Source organism: Pseudophryne corroboree, chromosome 1, assembly GCF_028390025.1.
Source record: "Pseudophryne corroboree isolate aPseCor3 chromosome 1, aPseCor3.hap2, whole genome shotgun sequence".
Taxonomy (NCBI): Eukaryota; Metazoa; Chordata; class Amphibia; order Anura; family Myobatrachidae; genus Pseudophryne; species Pseudophryne corroboree.
The window spans coordinates 575,103,797-575,127,362 of record NC_086444.1 but is presented as its reverse complement, the minus strand read 5'-3'; the positions used below and the strand labels follow the sequence as shown (position 1 = coordinate 575,127,362).

General features: G+C 45.5%; 1 protein-coding gene across 1 annotated transcript in view; it reads left to right on the top strand.

Annotated features, from left to right (window-relative positions):
* The window catches only part of LOC135036375 (atrial natriuretic peptide receptor 1-like), a 213,144-nt gene that overhangs the window by 157,497 nt on the left and 32,081 nt on the right, over positions 1-23,566 (top strand). The window contains exons 18-19 of the mRNA XM_063954446.1: positions 7,771-7,858; positions 20,028-20,167. Coding sequence (XP_063810516.1) covers positions 7,771-7,858; positions 20,028-20,167 — 228 coding nt within the window. The remainder of the gene's footprint in view (positions 1-7,770; positions 7,859-20,027; positions 20,168-23,566) is intronic.

Genomic DNA, 23,566 nt, shown 5'->3' with positions numbered 1-23,566 from the left:
AGATGAAACAGGAGCTGTTTCGTATCCTTCAGGGATGCTTCCAATGAATCAGAACACAGTAGTAGATCATCCACGTACTGTATTAATACTGATCCACTCACTGGTTGGAAAGACTGTAAACAATCATGCAAAGCCTGAGAAAATATACTTGGGCTATCTATGAATCCTTGTGGTAATCGAGTCCATGTGTATTGGACTCCTCTGTATGTAAATGCAAACAAATATTGACTGTCAGGGTGCAGAGGTACCGAAAAGAAAGCGGAGCAGAGGTCAATAACAGTGAAAAATTTCGCAGTGGGAGGGATTTGCATTAGGATGACAGCTGGATTTGGCACTACGGGGAACTGACTCTCAACTATTTTGTTAATCCCCCTTAGATCCTGCACTAGCCGGTAACCCCTCCCCCCACTCTTTTTAACAGGGAAGATGGGACTATTGGCAGTGCTGGACGTTCTTACCAGAATGCCCTGTTGTAGCAAGCGCTCTATTACGGGATACACTCCTAACTCCACCTCTGGCTTCAGAGGGTACTGTGGGATTTTTGGAGCTATCCTACCATCTTTTACTTGTACAACTACCGGAGCTACGTTTGCCATTAATCCAGTGTCCTGTCCATCTTTAGTCCAAAGTGACTCTGGTATCTGAGATGTCATTTCTTCTACTTGGGAGGGAGTCCTATTTGTCATAATGGTATGTGACATTAATTTTGACGGGGAGTCTAACATGTCTCGCACTTCCTGAGCGTGATTCTCAGGTATGTCCAAGAATACACCTTCAGGAGTACAATAAATGACGCACCCCATTTTACACAGTAAGTCTCTTCCCAGGAGATTAGTCGGTGCCGATGCAGCCAGCAAAAAGGAATGCTTGGTATGTAAAGGCCCTACTGTAATCTCGGCTGGTTTGCTAACAGGGTAGTGCTGGACTACTCCCGTTACCCCTATTGCTGGAATTGTCTTACCAGTGGTTCTCATGCCCACTGTCGAATTTATCACTGATTTGGCCGCCCCTGTGTCTACAAGAAAGTTTAATGATTTACCAGCTACATTGATTGCAATTTCTGGTTCACTTCCAAGGCTTGCAATCAATTTTACTGGCTGCAGATTACAGGTATGGCCACACCCCTATTGGGTATGGTGACCTCCCTGAATCCCGCTGGCAGCAACTACTTGTGATGGAGTTAATTGGGAGCTACCAGAGGCTTGCCAGTCTCTGTTCGGGGGATATCTTTTTGTTTCCCCTGCATGTGGCTCATAACTCCGTTTCTGCGGACCCTGATCCCAATGTCGTGTGTCGTGTCGTTGTCTAGGGGGTTGGTATGAGTTTCGTGAATTCTTCACTCTACAATCTCGTGCCATGTGTCCCTGTTTATGACAAGAATAACAAGTAACCACATTTGACTTACCCACAGGGTTTGGTGATATAAACAAAGGCTGCCTTGTGGTCAGGGCCTGTATACTTACTGCCATTAACTTATCACCTTGTTGTTCCCTGTGTCTGGTGATGTTCCTATCGTGATCAATAGCAGCCTCTCTCAAAGTAGCCACAGACAGACCTCGCCAACATGGTTGTGTGGTCTGTACCCTAGTCTTCAATGACTCTTTTAAACCATCCATCAGTACCGATACTGCTACTTCTCGATGGTTTATGTTTGTTTTAATGTCCTCTATGCCTGTGTATTTTGCCATTTCTGATAATGCTCTGTGAAAATACTCTGCAGCTGTTTCTGACTCCTTCTGTTTAATGGAGAATATTTTGTTCCATTTAACTACGGCTGGGAAATACTCTTTTAACTGTAAACTTATTCTTTTTACATTGTCTTTGTTGTACACTTCTGTAAGAGGTACATCCTGATCTAATCCACAGTCAGCTAAAAATTGAGCTGCGTCGACATTGGAGGGTAAACATGCTCTCAGCAATATCTGCCAGTCTTTATTGTTGGGCTCTACAGTGTTACCTAGGTCTCTGATGTATTTTTGGCTGGCAACTAAGTCTTTTCTAGGGTCAGGGAATTCAGACACTATGGTCCTTAATTCCATTCGGGAAAATGGGCTATACATGGCAATGTTCCTAACAGGAGTGACTCCTGAAGTGTCTGTTTTCCCATTTGGAACTACTATTACCTTAACAGGATTAACTCTAACAACCTCATTCTGTGTAGATTCTACAGGCTGTGGTGAAATAGTTTCAGCATAGTGTATGGTGCCGTACTTACCCGTTGATACGACCTCACCTATCCCTCCGCTAGGGGCCTTTGTTACTAATCTCGGGGGTGGAGCTGTGCCTACTGTGGTCTCTGCTATGGTGGCTGCTAGAGAGAGCGCTGAAATTGTTGCCGATTCGTCCTCTTGATCACACTCCTGAGGAAAGTTCAAAACAGGGTACAACTTGCACGGGTTAATACTTGCATTGGTTAATTGGTTAACATTATCTTTAACATTTACACAGTTGCTAAGTGTTTGTTTGTTACACCTTAGTGCGTCATTCTCCGCAACCAATTTTTCTCCCGATATATATGGTGGTGGTGGGGCCGTGGCTATCAGTTTTCTGATCGAGCCAGATCCCGCCGCCTGAGCCAATCCTCTCTGTATGTCACCCTCCTGTTGCCACAACTGTAAATAATCGTAATGCTTGATTCGTCTCTTGGCTGATTTAATGAGACATATCCTTCTCCTTAAATTCGTTAACACTTCTGTGCTGAAGCTACCTACTCTTGGGAATTTCTCCCCGTCATGTACCGTCATTCTCTCCCATTCATCACATAAAGCTTCTGTGTGACTTCCGTATTTCTCACACATTACGTACCTTGCCGACCCGACTGGTCGGTTCACTGAATCAACCCGAACCGAGGTTGATCGCCCCCTACCTGAACAAGTGGCCCCCATAGTTCGAAGGTGTTGCTTTATTCAGCCAACCCTTACGCAAACCAAAATGTTAAAAATAGGCTGACGGTGGCGGTTTACCGAGTACCCCACTCACTCGCCCACGCCGACCAATACGACCTGATCACACCGATATGGTGCTGGCGTACTCGACCCAGGGCCCCTGCGACCTGAACCTCTATTTACTGGAACCTGTGAGGGTGATCCGAAGAACACTTACTCTTTCCAGTAACTATTGGTTGTTGGATAGTTCCTGAGTGAGCAGCGAACCTCCCTTAAAATAAAAAAAATTACACAAATCACGTTGGAATGTACAAATAGCGTTTATGACCTTCGTACACAAATAGTACCGGTCAGGTTTACTAATGTACACAATTACGTGCGGTACAATCGTTCAGCACATAAGCAACTAATCTTATGTACGGAGCGACCAGTGGAATCGAAAATTACGGCTGCGAATTACTTCAGCCAGAGCTTGTATGGCCTATATGGGTGTTGCACCAACCCTTTCTTGGTGTTGTGCCTGTGGACTGCATAGCGGACTTCCTTGTCTGCTGTACCTGAACCTGCTGGTCTGCTATGACCTCCTGGTCTGTTACAGTATGACCTCCTGGTCTGCTACACTCTAATGCTCAAATTGTATGTTTTAACCAGGGATGCCTCCCTAGCCACCATGTACGTCACTTACACGCATGTACCTCACGAGAACTCGACTTTTCTTGTGGTTCAACCTCAAAAATTGTAAAAACAAACACTCACTCACCACATATACACTTTTGTTTCTATTTCTATTTCTGCGCAGAAATTTTCTTTAGACCAGATGTGTTACCAATTAGGAGAAGGATCTGTTAATTAAAATTTCGAATGTTAAAATAGATTTGCGCGATTTATCGCCTTGCGTTATTTACCGCGTTGCGCTATTTATCGCGTTGAAAAAAAATTAACACTTGTGATTTGAGTTACGTGGGCGTACCCGTACGCTCTGTTGCGTAATATACGCTGCGTGCGTCGGCCCTTGGGTTGCGTACGCAAGTCTCAGTCCTTTGTTAGAGACACGTGTACGCAAAGCAAAGATCCACCGTAACACAATTTATACGTTTATCAATGTAGATGATCCTTTATCATCTACCGCGCACCACACTGACTTCACCTTGTCTCTCAGGCACAGCTGTGTTTGTCTATACTTTAACTATATTACCTTTTTACTCTTAAACTAAAAAATAGCAGCAAATCTCTCTTAGCACGTTTATCAACTATAAAACTGGCAAACAGGAGAGTGATATACGAAAATACACAAATGAAAAAAAAGAAATGCAGATATATATGTGTGCGTGCGTGTGTACGCAAGACAGAAAAATAAACAGTTTTAAAAGAGACTAGCGTGTTGTTCTTACCTCCGGTTCCCGGATTCCTTCAGCACCCTTTACTAAGCGAAGCAGACGCTTATCCAAACAGCACTATGAGGAATATGATCTCCCGCCCTTTGCTGCTGGATAATGTCTGCTGAAATTACCTAGTGCAGATATGTGAAGGACAGGACGAGCCCGCAATTGATAAAGCTAAATATTTATCTTATATAATACCCTTTATGAGGTCTAAGAACACTGTACGCTATCTACGTATGAAGTACCGTAAGGGTACGCTCGTTGCGTAACAATCGCTTAGCCGTAGTCGAGACGCTCAAGCATCACGTTCGCTCACGGCCAAGAGATCACAGGCAGGCACGCTATTGGCTGCTGACTAACGTAATGATTCGCTATAGCGTAGCGGACGCTCGGGACCACGAGGAGATCACCAGCGGCGCTGACGCTAACAATGTTAAACCTATAAATCTAAACCATAAACAATGTAATATGCTGTAAAACCTTAGTGTATAGATAGAGTGTAAATGCAACACAGTGTAACCTTATTAACTCAAAAGCTGTATGAGCGTCACCGACGCTCTGAGAATACTTAACACTATAAGAAATACACAGATACCTGGGCTTAGGGTCCAACGCCTAATATATATATTATGAATGATATACTTGCAAAAGAATTAATACAAATACAAATCATACACTACAATATAACATAGACTACCTAACCAGATAACTACACAGGAAATATAATACAATTACTATTTAAGAGAAAATAAGAGAGAAAGAGGAGAAGAGAGAGAGAGAGAGAGAGAAATTGGCCCACAATAACGAGAAGATCAATATAGTTGCGGAGAAAACTTACGCACAAAGGAAACGATCGCATGCGCCTCTGGACATCCAGCTCCCGATTTTCAGCAATGATAACCGTTGAAGAGTGAGAGCTGGATGTGATCGGCCTGTCTATTTATGCCCCACACACAATGCAATTCAATGGTCCCTACAATCTCATTGTTCATTGGACACAGGAATTCCTCCTCGCATCATAACAAAAGGTCATAGGTTGATTCATACAGGTGGGCCGTGACTATTTCCAACAGCTCAGGTGGGAGGGAAACTGGGTTTCCCGCCGCATGGGTAATAAAGTGCAAATACAGTAAATGTTCATAAACTTCTTATGTCCATAACTATTCGCACGAGCGATTAATCTGCTTCAAACCAACACCGGAATATTGCTAATTAAATACTCTTCCGATGGGTACTAAACACCACTGTATTACTCCTGTCTGACCCTTCGTATCAAACAAAGAGGGATTTCTCTGTCCACGAACATTCTATATTAACCAAACTTTCAGAATCTATCAAAGGGACCATGATCTACAAAATACATTATATAGTGAAAATATGTAATGATTGAGTCGCACGCTACGATCACATAAACTCTACCGTAAATACGCATACCGTGCGCCTGCGGGTGCCCGCGACTGTGAGTATGCGCACGTACGGGAGAGCGTACGCATGCGCAGCACGGACCTGTGTGAGGTGCAAATATGGTAGTGTGCATAGAGATATTTTTCTGACTTTGACACCTTTGTATTTGATGAGTAACTCCCGGCCAGCGCAGCTCCTGCGGCTGGCCAGGAGAACCTCTTCGCTGCCCAGGTCACAGCGGCTGCGTGTGACATCACGCAGCTGCCGCTGCCCAACCCCTCCAACGCCGCCGTCCAGCCCCCTCCCGCCCAGCGACCACCTCTGCCTGTCAATCAGGCAGAGGCGATCGCTAGGGAACAACGGCACTGCGGCGCCGGCAAAGATCCGACTCGCAGCGAGCGATAGGGTCAGAATGACCCCTATTGCCCCCTGTGTCTGACTCTAAGTTTGTGCCACTTACAGGAACAGGTGACACTGGCAGCATAAGCTTCCTTGCATCTCTTCCTAGATAGTGATTGTAACCTTGTTTTGAGGGCAGGTGACTCTAAATGGTCCTTACAATGCACAGTAAAATTATAGTAGTGGAGATGTTGACCGTAGAAAACAATCAGAGTCTAGCTATTATCTTCTAGAAGGTGCTAGATAAATTAGCACAGCACGCCACAGTGTCCCCCAAATAATAGTTTGCCATGCAGTGCCAACCAGATGACAGTATGTCATACAACACTACCCAGATCACAGTATGCCACACAGCACCCCCCATATCAAAGTATCATAGTGCGCCACACAGTGCCACCAAATCACAGTATGCCACATAGTGTCCCCCAGATCAAAGTATGCCACGCAGTGCCCTCAGATCACAGTATGCCACATAGTGCCCCCACATCACAGTATACCACATAGTGCCTTCCAGATTACAGTATGCCACACAGTACCCCAAGATCGTAGTATGTCACATACAGATGAGTCGCTGCTCATCCTACATATAATTGCTTGCTGTGATGTGTACGCACACGGCAGTGATTATACGCATCTTACTGCGGCCGCCTGCTCCACGGATTTCAGTGGAAGCGAATGCATGCGCCTGTGCCCACGCACACTCGGGGGCACACTATTTATGGCAAACCAGTCGCATTTGCCACAAATAAACCTTAAGATGATCAGGGACACATCTGCAGTGTTCCCCAGATTGCAGTATTCCACACAATGCCTCCCAGATCACAGAATGCCACACAGTGCCCCCTCATGTGTTACGAGCTAAAATGTGCAATAAATATGCAGTTTGGGTGTTTAAACAGGTTTAGATGCTTTTCGTGGCTTTACCTGACACTTATGGGCGCCATGGGGGGGAGGAATTGAATTTTTCTAGTGGGCACCCACAAAACAACTGAATTCCCCTATTGAATCTAGGGGCTCATTCAGACATGATCACACGCTAAGATTTTTTGCTGCGCTGTGATCAGGTCAGAACTGCGCATGCGTATGCACCGCAATGCACAGGTGCATCGTAAGGGTACAAAGCGGATCGTTGCTGGGCGATGGACGAAGAATCCATTCGCACAGACGATCACAAGGAGATTGACAGGAAGAGGCCGTTTGTGGGTGTCAACTGACCATTTTCTGGGAGTGTTTGGAAAAACGCAGGTGTGTCCAAGCGTTTGCAGGGCGGGTGTCTGACGTCAATTCCGGTCCCGGACAGGCTGAAGTGATCGCAGCGGCTGAGTAAGTCCTGGGCAACTCAGAAACTGCACAAAACTTCTTTGTACTGCTCGGCTGCACATGCGATCGCACACTTGCAAATCAAAAATACACAACCCTATGGGTGGCGACTATCTGCTCGCAGCAGTGCAAAAAACCCCTAGTGAGCGATCAGGTCTGAATTAGGCCCCAAGTGTATTCAGTGCCCTGTATTAAGAACACTAGGCTCATCTTCCCCACTGGCCCACTCTTTTCACTGCTTCATGAATAGACCCCTTAGTCTTACTAGTTTAGACCATGGATTTTTTTTTGTGGTAAACAATTGGTGATTACTAATATGTCAAATTAACAGAACCTATAATATTTATATCGCAATGATACTTATTCTTTCATATCTTAAGGCATGCTGCCAAAACAGGTTGCCGATGATCTGAGACAAGGAAAACCTTCACAAGCTCAAAGTTATACCAGTGCAACTGTATTTTTCAGGTAGGATTGTGCGAATAAGTATGCCTTTCATAGGAACCTACTAGGGTTGTAAATATGTGCTTGTGTAACTGGATTTGGGGAGATTTGATGATACAGATTGCCTTTTCATGGCCTCTCTCGCACTACGCAATGCTGGGATTGATACAATGGCAGGATTTAAATTATTTGGCTACCAGTGTGCTATGGCAAGAATCACTGAAGGTCGGCCCTGATATGTCAGTCATCAAGGCCCTGATAATATTCTTCTTTTTTTTTTGTAAAACTGTTTTTATTTTCTCATTTTTATAATATAAAATTTTACATACAGTGGTGAGTCAAAAATGAAAAAAGATAGGAATGGCCAAGATACATACATACATTTCAGCATTAACAGTACTGCGAGTGTCTCTGTGCCTTGCAACTCGTACCACTTAATTTCGCATATCCTATACTTATACACTGTAAACTGTCATCACCCACTTATAAACATCATAAAATAATAAGGGATAACACAAGAAGGGAAAAGGGAAGGGGGGGGGGGGACGACAAGACAAGACAGTTCACTCCTTAGTCGCGTGGCATACATACATACATTACCCCATTCCATGTGCCCATCAACCTCAATATAGCAAGGTATTAACTCATATCAATTAGCATCTACATGTTTGTGAAGAACCCAGGAGGTATTTTCAAAGAGCTTTTCAATGTGGCCCTGTGTATCAATGTCTAGACTGTCAATGTAAGGCTCCCATTTCGAGTAGAAGCGAGCGACTCCCCTCTCAATGTCTGGCAAGGTGGCTTGGCGCTCGAAATAGAGAACCCGTAAAAGAACATTTTTTCATTCCCCCAAAGAGGGAGATGACTTCTTCGTCCAATGGTTCAAAATAACCTTATTAGCCACCGTGAGGATGACCGTGAGAATGGGCGTAACTCGCCTCCTATCCGGGCCAAGAGGCCAACCCTCAAAACAGTTGCATAAACAAGCTATGGGGTCTCTGGCGACCCTCAATGAGAGAGGTCTATTAATAAATACAATAACTTTGTTCCAAAACGTGGCAATCTTCCTACATGTCCAAAAACAATGAAAAAAGGAGGCCCTTGACATGTGGCATTTTAAACATTCACTATTCCCATCCGGGATCATATGCACTCTTTGGGCCGGGGCTATATAAGCCCTGTGTAATAACTTAAAGTACACTTCCTGAAGCTGAGCCGAGTGTAGATATTTAAATGTATACTGACAGGATTTCAGTAGAATTGGTTGCGCCGGGAAGTCCGGTACATCCCCCTCCCAATTAGAAACCGTACGTTTCCATAGCTTTTCCGTCTGTATCACCTGTAAATGGTCATAATAATAAGATAAACGATAAGCCGAGGCATTCGTGAGAGTGAGGAGAGTGGCTATCGGATCCTGTTTGTCTGGCGAGGTCATAGGGACAGCCATAGTAATGACAAAATGTCGGGCTTGCAGGTACATATAAAAATTTGAGTTTGCTATACCATATTTGAACTTTAATTCCTCAAAGGAGAGCATATGCCTTCCCCCAGGGTCAAATACGTCTCTAATAGACGAAATTCCCCGCTCCCGCCACTGCTTAAAGTTAGCATTTTCCAGCCCAGGACTGAAGCAGGGATTCCCCCAGAAAGTTGTGTAACGAGAGGAGGCCGGGTTTCTATGTAATTTTGAATTGGAATAGTGCCAGGCTCCATGAGTATCTGAAAGGATAAAATTCGCCTTGAGTGATGCCGGCAGCTTGTTCCTTGGGGTGTGAAGGAGGGCTCTGGGAGAGAAGGGGGCAAACAGTTCCTCCTCCAATGTATAATTGGTAAAACAAGAACGCTGCCATAACCAATCTGTGACATAGCGGAACATCACCGCTCTACTAAACGCTTCCAAGTCTGGAATCCCCAGCCCCCCCTCCGCCCTTGGCATCTGAAGTTTAGCATAAGAAATCCTTGGTTTCCTCCCCCCCCCCCCATAAGAATTTAGAGAACATGGAGTTTACAGACCTACAGTCTTTTTTTGTAAGGCTTAATGGCAGCATCTGCAAAATATATGAGAGTTTCGGGAGCACTACACTTTTAAGGACCGTGGCCCTTCCCAGCAAGGACAAGGGCAAATGAACCCACCCGTCTAGGAGAGCCCGGACAGCCGTCAAGACCGGGGCAACGTTAACTGTATACAACATTTCCAGTGATGTGGGTATCATTATCCCCAAATACTTAAGAGCCCTCTGGGTCCTAGGGAACTGGGACAATATCGGGTGCCTATTAAAGAAGGACGCATCTCCCGATAGAGGCATGAGTTCTGATTTGGAAAGATTAACCTTGTAACCCGCAAAGGATCCAAAGCTATCAATGATGGAGACTATAGGTCCTATCGACCTGCTGGGGTCAGCGATAAATAGCAACATATCGTCAGCAAACAACGCTATCTTAACCTCCAGCCTGCCCACCAAAATGCCTCTAAAGGAAGCCGCGCCACGGAGGGACATCGCCAGTGGCTCCAGGGCCAGGGCGAATAGTAGAGGGGATAGAGGACAGCCCTGACGGGTGCCTCTCTGGAGGTAGAAGGGGGAAGAAATATAGCCATTGCCTAATACTTGCGTGGCCTGTCTGTGTATAGGCGGACCAACATTTCTACAAAGGCTGACGGGGCCCCGAACCTATGTAGGGTATCAAATAAATGGTCCCAAGTCACCATATCAAATGCCTTTTCGGCGTCAAGTGATAAAATTACATTGGTGCCCGTATCTGAGGAAGACTGTAACATCTGCATTACTGTTAAGACTTTTCTTATATTAACCACCGCCTGGCGGCCCCAAATGAATCCCGACTGATCTGGGTGGACAATGGAGGGCAATACAAGTTTTAACCTGTCAGCCAATATCTTGGTAAACAGCTTATAGTCCGTATTAAGCAGGGAAATAGGCCTATAAGATTCCGGGAGGTCCGGATCCCTGCCAGGCTTCGGCAACACCCTGAGGAACGCTGAGTTAAAGAAACCAGGCAGGGCCCGACAGGAGAGTAATTCATCAAAAGATACCTGCAATGTGTCCCGGCTATATGGGGCATTAGGATTTTATAATAATCATTGGAGAGGCCGTCCGGTCCCGGTGCCTTTCCAGTCTTCAGTGCCTTAATCACCCTCTCCACCTCCTCCCCCGAGATGGGTGTCATAAGGGATGAGGCCTGGCTGTCAGACATCTGAGGTAAACTCATATTAGCCCAAAAGGCCTCTTTATTGGGCAGATTACTAGGAGGCTGAGAATACAGTTGGGCATAAAAAGAACTCAGCACCTCCGTTATTTTGGCATTAGACCTGACCCTATTACCGTCACTAGTGCGGAGGGATTTAATTACTGAGGAAGAATGGCGCCCTTTCAATAAGAAGGACATTAATTTCCCCGGTTTATTACCATATCTGTGAAAAGAAGCAGACCTATAAAAAGTGTGCTTGGCTTCTAAGTGATTCAGAATATTATCAAAAACGGCCTTTTTGTTATTATAATCAGCCCTATTAGTTGGAGTAGGTGAATGCTTAAACCTCTGAAAGGAAGTCGTTAAGTTTGCCTGGGCTTCCAAGTATGAGCCGTCTAATTGCCTATCCCTGTGTGCGCAGTAATACATAATTACCCCTCTCATGACGGGTTTAGATGCCTGCCAGAATGTCAGAGGCTTCTCGGACTCATAACTTGCGTTATTACTCTTATAATCTAGCCACGCAGCCTCCAACATGTTGCGAAATTTCAATGAATTAGCCAGATGTGCCGGGAACCGCCACTGCCGCACCGGACCCTTATCCACCTGCACCGCCAGCTTAATCCAACATAAGGCATGATCCGAGATACTTATAGCTTCGATCCCAGCATCCATAACCTTAGGGAACATATGTTCTGACAACAGCAAGTAATCAATGCGGGAAAGCGTACCATATGCAGCTGACAGGCAAGTATAGTCCCGTTCTAGCGGATAGCACGCCCTCCACACATCCACCACCCGCAGCCGGCGGGTTATATAGTTAACACCCACTTTAGGGTCAATAAGCCCTCGACTGGAAGCCACATTCCTATCCATAACATGAGACGAAACCACATTGAAATCCCCCCCTAACACAATGTTGGAATCTATATGACCATACAGTTTGTTCAGCATTTCTAGAAAAAACCCTTTGGGGCGATTATTTGGAGCATATATGTTACATAGCAATAGGCGTGTGCAGTCTACTGTGACGTCTGCAATAATATACCCACCCTGCGGGTCCACCTTTACAGAATGAACAGTATAAGAAAGAGACTGTCTAATCAATATGGCTACCCCCCGTGCCTTAGAGGAGTATGGGGCCGAGGCCAACAGTGACCACCGAAGTGTGTTAAGTTTGGCCATCTCTAGAGGAAGGAGATGCGTTTCCTGCAGGAGAGCTATATCCATACGGAGCTTGTTCATATACATAAGAATTTTTTTCCTCTTAGCCGGGGAGTTAATACCCCCCACGTTCCATGTGCTAATCGTTAAAGACGACATACAGCCAATCTAAATAGACCCAGTGAAGTAATGACGAGCACATAAATGCAATGGCGGTCCAGCCACCGCTGCTCCACCCACCACGCTACTTGAGCAAACATACAGGGGGGACTAGACAAGACACAGAGAGGGTAACAACATATAGAAACAAAAAAGCAGAGCAGGACAGGAGGCTGCAACTCGCCTCCATCATCCAAGAAATAAGGACTTCCAGCCATTTAGAAATCCATAATGTTAACTTCAAACATGGCGTGCTTACCCCTAGCACACCCCGTTCAATAGCTACCTTCAATGAAAAAATGAAACTCCCAGCTTCCCCCCAGCCCAACTGAGCAAACTAAACTGAGACTAAGGAAAAGAGGGTGTTTAGTACTTGTAAACTGGATGAGTATCACTTAAGCAAATTTTTCCCCGCATATGGATACCATACAAATAGCAGGCATGCAAGCAGTCCCATCCGGAACCTCCAAGCCTTTCATCAAGTGACGCGTGAATCTCTCAGCACAGGGCCTATGATGCGGAACGTGGAGAAGCAGGAGAGGATGAGTGTCCCGACTTTCTTCCTTCAGACAGGTAGCCAGCTGCGTCAGCCGCATTAGAAAAGTCACGAAATGATTCCCCTTCAAAGAGCCGTAATCGTGCAGGGTACAGCAGTGCAAATTTCTTGCCCTCCTGGACCAGGCGTGAACAAATCTGGGAGAAATCCTTGCAGGCTCTGGAGACTTCTGCGGAGTAATCCTGAAAGAGACGAATGTCCCTACCATCCCATGCCAGAGCTCTGTGTCTCCTGGAAGCAGACCAAATAGCTTCTTTATGCAGAAAGTTTAAACAACGAAAAATTACCACGCGTGGCCTCGCGTTCTGACCCGTCCTGGGCGGTCCGAGACGATGGGCCCTCTCCACTACCATGTCTGCACATGTATCCTTAATGTCCAGTAACTCCGTAAGAGACTCCTGTAGAAAACGGTATAGGTCTGGCCCTTTAAGAGATTCTGCTAGGCCCATGACCCTAAGATTATTCCTCCTCGATCTGTTCTCCAGGTCGTCTAATTTATTCATAACTTGGGGGGTCATTCCGAGTTGTTCGCTCGCAAGCTGCTTTAAGCAGCTTTGCACACGCTAAGCCGCCGCCTACTGGGAGTGAATCTTAGCTTATCAAAATTGCGAACGAAAGATTCGCAATATTGCAAAAAGACTTCTCTGTGCAGTTTCTGAGTAGCTCGAGACTTACTCTGCCAGTGCGATCAGTTCAGTGCTTGTCGTTCCTGGTTTGATGTCACAAACACACCCAGCGTTCGCCCAGACACTCCTCCGTTTCTCCAGCCACTCCCACGTTTTTCCCAGAAACGTAGCGTTTTTTCACACACTCCCATAAAACGGACAGTTTCCGCCCAGAAACACCCACTTCCTGTCAATCACATTACGATCACCAGAACGAAGAAAAAACCTTGTAATGCCGTGAGTAAAATACCTAACTGCATAGCAAATTTACTTGGCGCAGTCGCACTGCGGACATTGCGCATGCGCATTAGCGACTAATCGCTCCGTTGCAAGAAAAAAATAACGAGCAAACATCTCGGAATGACCCCCATGGTAATAAGATTTCTGCATAGTGTCAGCGTTCGTTTTCAATTCTGCTACATCTTGGAACACTTCCCCCAATCTCTGCTCCGTGACTAATACCCTCTGGGACAGCTGTTTCATCTGAGACTTAATGTCCTGTGCCACCTGCGTTAACTTAGCAGCGTGTGTGTCCATGAGGGGCCCCATCGTTACCTTGATAGCTTTCACGACATCCTCATATGAGACTGGGGCTGCAGGGTCGGGAGAGGCAGGCCGAGACCCATCATCCAGCTGCGGACCATCCTGTGTGTCCGGTGTGGCGGCCATATTGGATTCTGCCCAGCGCCGCTCAGAGCGGGATCTTTGCTGCTTTTCCGGCATGGAAGAGGTGAGAAACTTCTCCATAAGGTGGAGGAACCGCCGGGTTTGTGTCCGCGAGCGCGGCTCTGCTTGCTGTGCTGGCCGGGGTAGCAACGGAGCTCTCACGCCAGGCTCCCGATCACATGGGAGCCGAAACCGGAAGTCCGATAATATTCTTCTTCTTCTCCTCCTCCGCCTCCTCCTTCAATATATATATTTTATATAATAATTATAAAGGACTTAATAAAAAAGGTCTAGAGAGATCCGAGAGGATAGACATCCAAGAAAAGTAGACAAGTGTGTATATGTCAAGATCCCCAGGCAATGGGAGAGACAAGTGGTTTTCATACAGGGGGGTATTGATTATTCTTCTGCAAATTTCTGTGTGCTCATCTGCCGCCCTTTTCTGTGGTCAAATGTGTACCGCCTTCTAGTCTCTGGTTATTGTAAATATACCTTTATCTGTAGGTAATGGACATTGGTGGCAATGATTTTCTGCTTGGGCTATTGTTGGAGTATACTGTATCAATAGAAAACCTTCATCAAGCCCTTATGAAGTGAGCATAGGGAATAAGGTTTTTTTCTTATTCGCCTCATGTAAAGGGGTTACGGTCGTTAGATCGACTCAGTTTAGGTCGACACTCATTAGGTCGACCACTGAAGGTCGACAATGTCATTAGGTCGATGTGCATTAGGTCGACATTGCCGTTAGGTCGACATGTACTAGGTCGACAGGTCAAAAGGTCGACATGAGTTTTTCACATTTTTTTCAATTATTTTATTTTTTCATACTTAACAATCCACGTGGACTATGATTGGAATGGTAATCTGAGAGCGAGGCACCTTGCCCAGCGAGCCATGCGGTGCACTAATTTGGGTTCCCGGTTACTTTACGGAGAAAACAACACCAAAAACAGTTTAAAAAAACTAATGTCGACCTTTTTACTTGTCGACCTAGTACATGTCGACCTAATGACCATGTTTACCTATTGTCCATCGACCTAATGCATGTTGACATTCCATGGTCGACCTAATGAGTGTCGACCTAAGTTGTGTCTATCCAACGACCCATACCCATGTAAAGTGCTGCTTCTTCTAAGTATGCACATTGATTAAACATTGGGGGGGGGGGGGGGGGTATTTATCAAAATGTTACAAGAGATAAAAGTTGAGAGAGATTGAAGTGACAGTTGATCAGCTCCTAACTGCCAGGTTACAGACTGTGTTTGAAAAATAACAGTTAGGAGCTGATTGGCTGGTAGTTTATCACTCTCCACTGTATCTCTCTGCAAGCTTTGCTAAATATTCCCCTACATCCCCTTCAGTCCTAGCTGAACAATGGGCATTCAAGGAACAGAATGTGTAGTGGAAAGGCCAGTACTCACTGGCAGATGTGGGGAGAGATGTGTGCTGAGCGAACCGCTCAGCACACATCTCTCCCACCGCTCAGCACAGCGCAATGTGTGCTGAGCGTGCAGGGGGAGCGGGGTGGGGGGGGGGCGCTCATTTCACCCAGCAGGCCAATCTAGCACCAGCGATAGCGATGCGCGGGGCTGCGCATCGCTATCGCTGTAGGGGGTACACATGGAGAGATCACTGCTTAAAATCTAAGCAATCTAGTCAGATTGCTTAGATTTTAAGCAGCGATCACTCCGTGAGTACCCCCCTGAAGAGTAGTGAGAGGAGTGTAGCTGAAGAGTACGATATGTTATGGAATAAAAATGAAAAAAAAAAAAAAAAGATTTTGCTTTTGCGATAAGATCTGAATTAGGCCCTTTAATTAGCAAATCTGAAATGCAAGCAATATGTTAGTTTTCCTCCAGGTTAGTAAGTGTTAAATAGTAACTTCACTTACATCCTTTCGATTTTGACTATATAGTCAAAATCTCAAGAAAGGTTAGTGCAGATCGCAAGGTGAAAGTCACCTTGCGATCCCGATTCGATCCCGATGCGCGGTCCCGCCAGGTCGGTATCACAAGAAAAGATAGACTGTGCAGGCAAGTCAATCCTTGCTAGATCGGTGTACTATCTAGTTCATCTCACATGTCAATGACATCTCACATAAGCCAAAATCTCACATAAGCCAAAATCGTACGCACACATAGTCCCTCATTCCGAGTTGTTCGCTCGCTAGCTGCTTTTAGCAGCATTGCACACGCTAGGCCGCCGCCCTCTGGGAGTGTATCTTAGCTTAGCAGAAGTGCGACCGAAAGATTAGCAGAATTGCGATTAAATCATTATTAGCAGTTTCTGAGTAGCTCGAGATTTACTCCTACACTGCGATCAGCTCAATCCGTTTCGTTCCTGGTTTGACGTCACAAACACGCCCTGCGTTCGGCCAGACACTCCCCCGTTTCTCCAGACACTCCCGCGTTTTATCCTGGCACGCCTGCGTTTTTCCGCACACTCCCAGAAAACAGTCAGTTTTCGCCCAGAATCACCCACTTCCTGCCAATCCCACTCCGATCACTTCAACGATGGAAATTCTTTGTTCGGACGTGAGTAAATCTACTAAGTTTTGTGCTAAAATACTTAGCGCATGCGCACTGCGTACCATGCGCATGCGCATTTTTGCCTTAATCGCTCCGTTGCGAAAATCGGCAACTAGCGAACAACTCGGAATGACCACCATAGTCCATATCTCAAGAAAAGTTAGTCAAAATCGGTGGTGCTGGGCTCCGGGGAGTTCAAGGGAGATAGCATAGTCAAAATCGGCCATAGCAAGGATCTCACCGTGTGTACACACCTTAAGTTTATAGATATTACCAGCTACTGTACATTTGCCTGTGTACTCATGCTGTAAAATTTTCGCATTGAGAAAAAAATAAAAATAATGCAGAACTGACAAAGTAAAACTGAGAGAGAGTAAGGAGCTCATTTATCATTGATTACATATTCAATGTGATTTGGGCGCAATATTAGCAGCAATCACTTTGGGTGAATGTGTTAACACGCAGCCGCAGCAGGGGCAGTGGCTCAGAAAGGAGCCCATCCCTGTGACGTGCTGTGAGGTCTGCCGGGGCTTCGGCGCATGAGTGGTTGTCACTGACTGCACAAGCACAGAGGCCACCTCAGAGGGTTGCAAAGTGTAGCCCATAGGCTACAGCAGGCTACATCATCTTAACATGGCAGTAGCTTCTGGGGCCAATCTTCTGAATGCTTTGCATTCCGGAAAATAGTTAAATCAGGCAGTATCACATTCCCCATAGAAACCTATGGGGGACGCGGTTGCCGGTGGGAATGAAGGGATCGCAGTATGTATTGGAGATGCCTGCTGTAGTAAATACATTCAGGTGATAATATTTGCAGTTAACCACTGAACAGGTGTATGCAATGAGAAATGGGCCCCTAAGAGATTACACTTAGAAAAAGCGGAAAGAAAAAAAAAGACTATAGTCGGAGAGAAAGCACTGAATGTGTAGAGGGATCAATGGAAGAAGAGGGGCTCAGTGAATCAGAAACCACCAGTGACTTAGAGATGTATGCCAGCTCATTTGTGTCAGTACTGATGTAATAAAATAAAGCCTGTGCTATGGTGGCATGCTTATGTACCCCAGAGATTGTAAACAAACAAGAATTGTTGCACTGGTTAATATAGTTCTCTCCTTGTGTGCCAAGCATGCTATTTGTTTTACCTAATAAAGAGGATACTGAGAAAATATCCACCCTTAGTAATTTTTGTGGTATATTTACTAAACCTTGGAGAGTGATAAAGTGGAGAGAGAGAGAAACTACAAACCAACCAGCTAGCTCCTGTCATTTCTCAATCGCGCCTGTGACATGACAGTTAGGTGCTGATTAACCGATACTTTATCTCTCTCCACTTTATCACTCTCCACTTTATCACTCTCCAATGCTTAGTAAATAGACCCCCTTATTCTGTATTACTGTCCTTGTCCTGAGCTCACCTAATAGGGTGGTCTTCTGTATGCCGGCGGTCGGGCTCCCGGCGCTCAGTATACCGGCGCCGGGAGCCCGACAGCCGGCATACCGACACTTATTTTCCCTCGTGGGGATCCACGACCCCCATAGAGGGAGAATAAAATAGTGCCCGTAGCGTGGCGAGCGCAGCGAGCCCGCAAGGGGCTCATTTGCGCTCGCCACGCTGTCGGTAAGCCGGCGGTCGGGCTCCCGGCGCCGGGATGCTGGTCGCCGGGAGCCCGACCGCCGGCCAGCCGTAGTGAACCCCACCTAATAAACCCTTGTTCCAGTGATAACATTGTCTATATGAAGGTTGTCTCCTGCAAGCACCCACTATAAGTAGATGCATGGGATAAAGGGGGGTAATTCAGACCTGATTGCTCGCTAGCAGTTTTTTGCAGTGCTGCGATCTGCCTACAGGGGAGTGTATTTTTGCTGTGCAAGTGTGTGAACGCATGTGCAGCCGAGTGGTACAAAAAGATCCTTTGCAGTTTCCGAGTTGCCCAGGACTTACTCAGCCGCTGCGATCACTTCAGCCTGTCCGGGGTCGGAATTGACGTCAGACACCCGCCCTGCAAACGCTTGGACACGCCTGAGTTTTTCCAACTACTCCCAGAAAACGGTCAGTTGCCACCCGCATATGCCCTCTTCCTGTCAATCTCCTTGCGATCAGCTGTGCGATTCTTCGTAAGACCCATCGCACAGCAATGATCCACTTTGTACCCGAGCGACGCGCCTGCGCATTGCGGTGCATACGCATGCGCAGTTCTGACCTCATCGTAGCGCAGCGAAAAAAGCTAGCATGCGATCAGATATGAATGACCCACAAAGTCCTCAGGGCCTAATTCCAATATGGAAGTAAAGCAAAAAAAGCAAGCAGCTCTATAACTGGAACAAATGATGTTGCAATGCAAGGGGTAACTAAATATTTGCTGCTTTTGCACATGCTGTAGCCCACAAATTTTAGACAGCTCTGTTTTTACAGTGGAGTTTAGATTTCTGTTGGACATACCCCACCCAAATCTAAATCTATCTGCATATGTTACAGTACATCTACACCACCTACAATGCAACATGAATTTGCCCAGGTGCACAGTTTACTTGGTTATTTTTTAATCATTATTTACTTCCAGATTAGAATCAGACCCTCACTACTGTAAATTTCATACCTCCCAACTGTCCAGATTCCAGCGGGACAGTCCCGCTATTCAGACACTGTCCCACTATCCCTCCTGCTGGCAGCAGTGTCCCACATGCGGGGTGGCAGTTGGGCAAAGCAGCTGGTGATCACTGCATACATGTTGTGCGCATGTGCATAGCATGTATTCAGTGCTAGGAGGGGAGCAGAGGGCTGCCCAGCTGCTCGGGGAGTGCTGGGCACGCCCCAAAAAGGCTGGAAAAAGGTCCGTTTGGCGAGGTCACGCCCATGTGGGTGAGGCCACACCCCTCATGACAGAGGATACGCCCATTTTCAGGGCGGCCTAAAAACCTCCAAGGTAAAGTTGGGAGGTATGAAATTGTATAGATTTTAGAAGTCAGTAAGGAGCTCTGAGACCAATAAAAAGAGCAAGACAGGAGGCTGGGTATTTTATGTAGATGCATTATTCCTTATGATACGCAAGTTTTACCTAATGAACAGTGAGTAAATGACATTAGAATACTCTTTTACTAGTAATTAGATCAAAACTCCCCTTTTATACAGATACTATTTACAGGAGGTTATACTTTACATAACAACAGTTGTGCATTATGGATAGATAATGTATACATATATGTAAAATGTGTTCCTGTTTATAAAAATATAATTTTCCTGTCTTCCTAGTGACATTGTTGGGTTCACACAACTGTCCAGCTCCAGCACACCTTACCAGGTTGTAGACTTTCTCAACAAACTCTACACCACATTTGATGACATAATTGACAACTATGATGTGTATAAAGTGGAGACGATAGGGGACGCATGTAAGTAACTAAGCTCTATGTATGGGTGATATATTTAACTCCTAAGTGTATCTATATAATCTACAATGTACATTGCTTTTTCAGAATGCAGACATAATTTTTAGGAAACAGATGAAGTGTTCTGTACTGTAATATCGAGCTTACCCGGCTCATCACTTTAGTGCACCAAAAGTAGTTCCTTATTTCTGCAACATTTTGTAACATTTTTATGATGGTGTAATGGGAAATAAAGTCTACTTCATTTGCTAATAGTATGGTTAGGAATGGATACGTCTAGTGTTGCCCCCGATCCGGGATTACTTCAGACAGTCCAGAAATATACCAGACTGCCCAGTGTCCGGACAGTTGGAATCCTGGACAGTCTGTCACAGCCTCACAAAGCAGCCGGTGATTGGTGCTTGGCTCTCCCTCTTCCTGAGAGATTGAAATTAATCACTCACTCACAGCCTGTAGGTGGCATGTTCCAGTCAGCCAGTGACACAGTGGCGTGGTGTCGTGCAGTCATTGAGTTGAATGTGCATTGCAGTTACCACTAGTTAAAGTAATTCAGTCATTCACTGTCTTATGCAGTCTATAGGCTGCTGCTATCAGGGCAGCCACAAGGGGGCAACTGTGGGGACTGGTGTCCCAGGCCCTTACAGAGAGGGGCCCACCTCTGGCTCCTACTGCCAGTACTTGTCAAGCTGAAACAGTCTGTGAATTAATGGCAGGTTGATGTGCAGGGACTACTTCTTAAAACAAGCCTCCCCTGCGCATCAGCTCTCTGTGAACCATTCCTGTAGGCCCGAAACACTCCACCTATATGTATTGTCACAATGTATGACATCACATAGGGTGGAGCAGTGGGGCAGAATCTTTTTTGGGAGGGGCCCTGTTTATTTTGTCAGTCCCATGCTCCACAATTTCTGATGGCAGCCCTGGCTGCTATGCTAAAGTCTTAGCTAAGTGGTGCAGTTGCACATAGGATACGATAATATCTTTTTTCTGAACCCTTTAATTGTTTTTTTCCCAAAATGAGTTTAGAATTTTAATGTTACATGATGGACAAAGAGAAAGTAAATCTGTGAATAGTTAAATAGATTGTAAAATATAGTCTGCCTCTGGTAGCGGAAGGCTAAATAAACTCACTCCATCCTTATACTGTAGTGCAGAGTTCACAGGACATTCAGCCTCTGTGATCATGTCACAATCACATTGAGGATTCATAACAATACTGTCTAGAGTAGAGGATACTTGCCAATGTCCACTCTGAGGGCAGGAACAGGCTGTTCACTGCGAGTACTGGGTTTGTGCTAAGGGGGGTGAGGCTAAATGACATGCATCATGCCATATCGCCTTTGTCCCCTCTCTAGAGACATACGATTTCCAGTATTCTCTCCCCATCCTGCCCACTTCCCTAGGATGTGGGCAAGACACAGGAGATCCATCCACCTTTCCAGGGCTCTTGGGGACTACTCGAAAAAGCAGCAGTCTCCTGGATCTTCTGGGAGAATATGGCCCAGATTGTGAGTCCTAGACTGTCTCTGTTACACAAACCAAGGTATTTAATTGTAATGTAAGTGCTACAGTTTTATGGCAAATGGTGCAGTCTGCCCGCATGTTGGTGTTCTCTGTTAGGTGATGGTGGCATGAGTGGTAATGGCATATAAAGAAGCATGAGTCAGCTCTGATGACATATAAAGGGGCATCACTATACAAAATAATGAGAGTAAACCCCTGTACACCCAGGAGCAGCTACAATAGGTTATATCAAAGATGTGTCACCTTATATATGTCATTTATGCTCCTGATGAAGCTGGATGTCCTGTAACCAGCGAAACGCGTAGAGCTTGTTATTGAGAGCCGGCAGCCTGCAATTGAGAATCGACACCACATCAACAACTAAGCACTTTTCTTTTGGATTCCCCTCTGGCCACAAATGGATAATCCCTAAGGCTGAGAGCTCATGAAGGGACAATCCTAATTGATCTCTGGTAATATCTATTGCTTATATGCTGACTGCTATCCTTTGGAGGAATTCCTAGCCAAATGAGGACTTATTTATAAGAGCCATGATAGTGGATTGGCTGAGAATTCAGTATTTTAATTTGATGGCACTATCAATTATCTCAATTTGATGGCAATGGCTATTTTACCAATAGTTTTTATTTAATGTGTATACCCTATATATATATTTTTCTGAATGTGTATTGATTAATAAATTGTATATTATCTATTTTATAACAGAACGTCCATATTGTTTGAATTTATACAGCCAGCGCTGGTTTCTATATTGTTTTTGCGGTGTCACCATATACTGTACATCTGACGGTTTAAAATAACAAAGAAGAATGTTTGATAAAACCCTTAGTTGCAATCACATATACAGTTTGTCAATATCGTGCACAATAAATTACCATACAGTAACTTGTAAAAACTCATAAATTTCAACACGGAAATCCGCAATGTTGTCCTTTGTGATTTTCATAAAAGGAAAAAACAACAAAACAAGTGTATCAGTTTATGTGTGTGTCACCTTGATGAAGACTGCACAAAGGTCAAAATAACTCCCGCCCTACTGTGGTTCTTTTCCAACAGGCCATTTCCAAACTCATTCCAGATCTTAATATCTCTATTTGGCTCTATATGGGCCTTGAATGTATAGTTGATATGAAGGATGGAGGCAGGGCTGTTTCTAGCCAATTTGGCTCCCAGTACGAGTTTTAAAAATGTGCCGCCCCCTCCCCCCATAGATATAAGAAACAAAACGATGAGGGGACATGGCCTTGCTAAAATGGTCACGGTCTCGTTAAAATGGGCATGGTCTCGCCATATAAGACTACCTTACACCCCAGTTTTTGACCCTGCACCAACAGACCTCCGCCATCACTGGGGAAAAAAATAAATTCCACCATATTAAGCCCCACACAGTAATGGCCCCTGCACCATATTATATCACACACCACAATGCCCGTGATACATTACGCCCTACAGTAAAGCCTCTAATTACTTTTAAATTACCTGCTCGTTGCAAAGTTTTACGTGCTGGGTGCCATGCTCGTTGCCATGCTCGTTGCCAGGGGTTTCATGCTCTGGAATCCATGCTAGTTGCCAGCGGTTTCATGCTCTGGGACGGGTGTCATGATCATTGCATGGGGTAATGCTCGTTGTCAGGGCTCAGGGGTGTGTAATGCTATTTGCCAGAGGTGTGTAATGCCAGGGGTGTGTAATGCTAGTTGCCTGGGGTGTGTAATACCAGGAGTGTGTACTAGTGGCCAGGGGTGTGTAGTTCCGGGGGCGTGTAATGCTAGTTGCCAAGGGTGTGTAATGCTAGTTGCCAGGGGTGTGTAATGCCAGGAGTGTGCAGTGCTCCTTGTCAGGAGTGTGTACAGAGCCTGCCCGCCAGCCCGCATCTCCTTC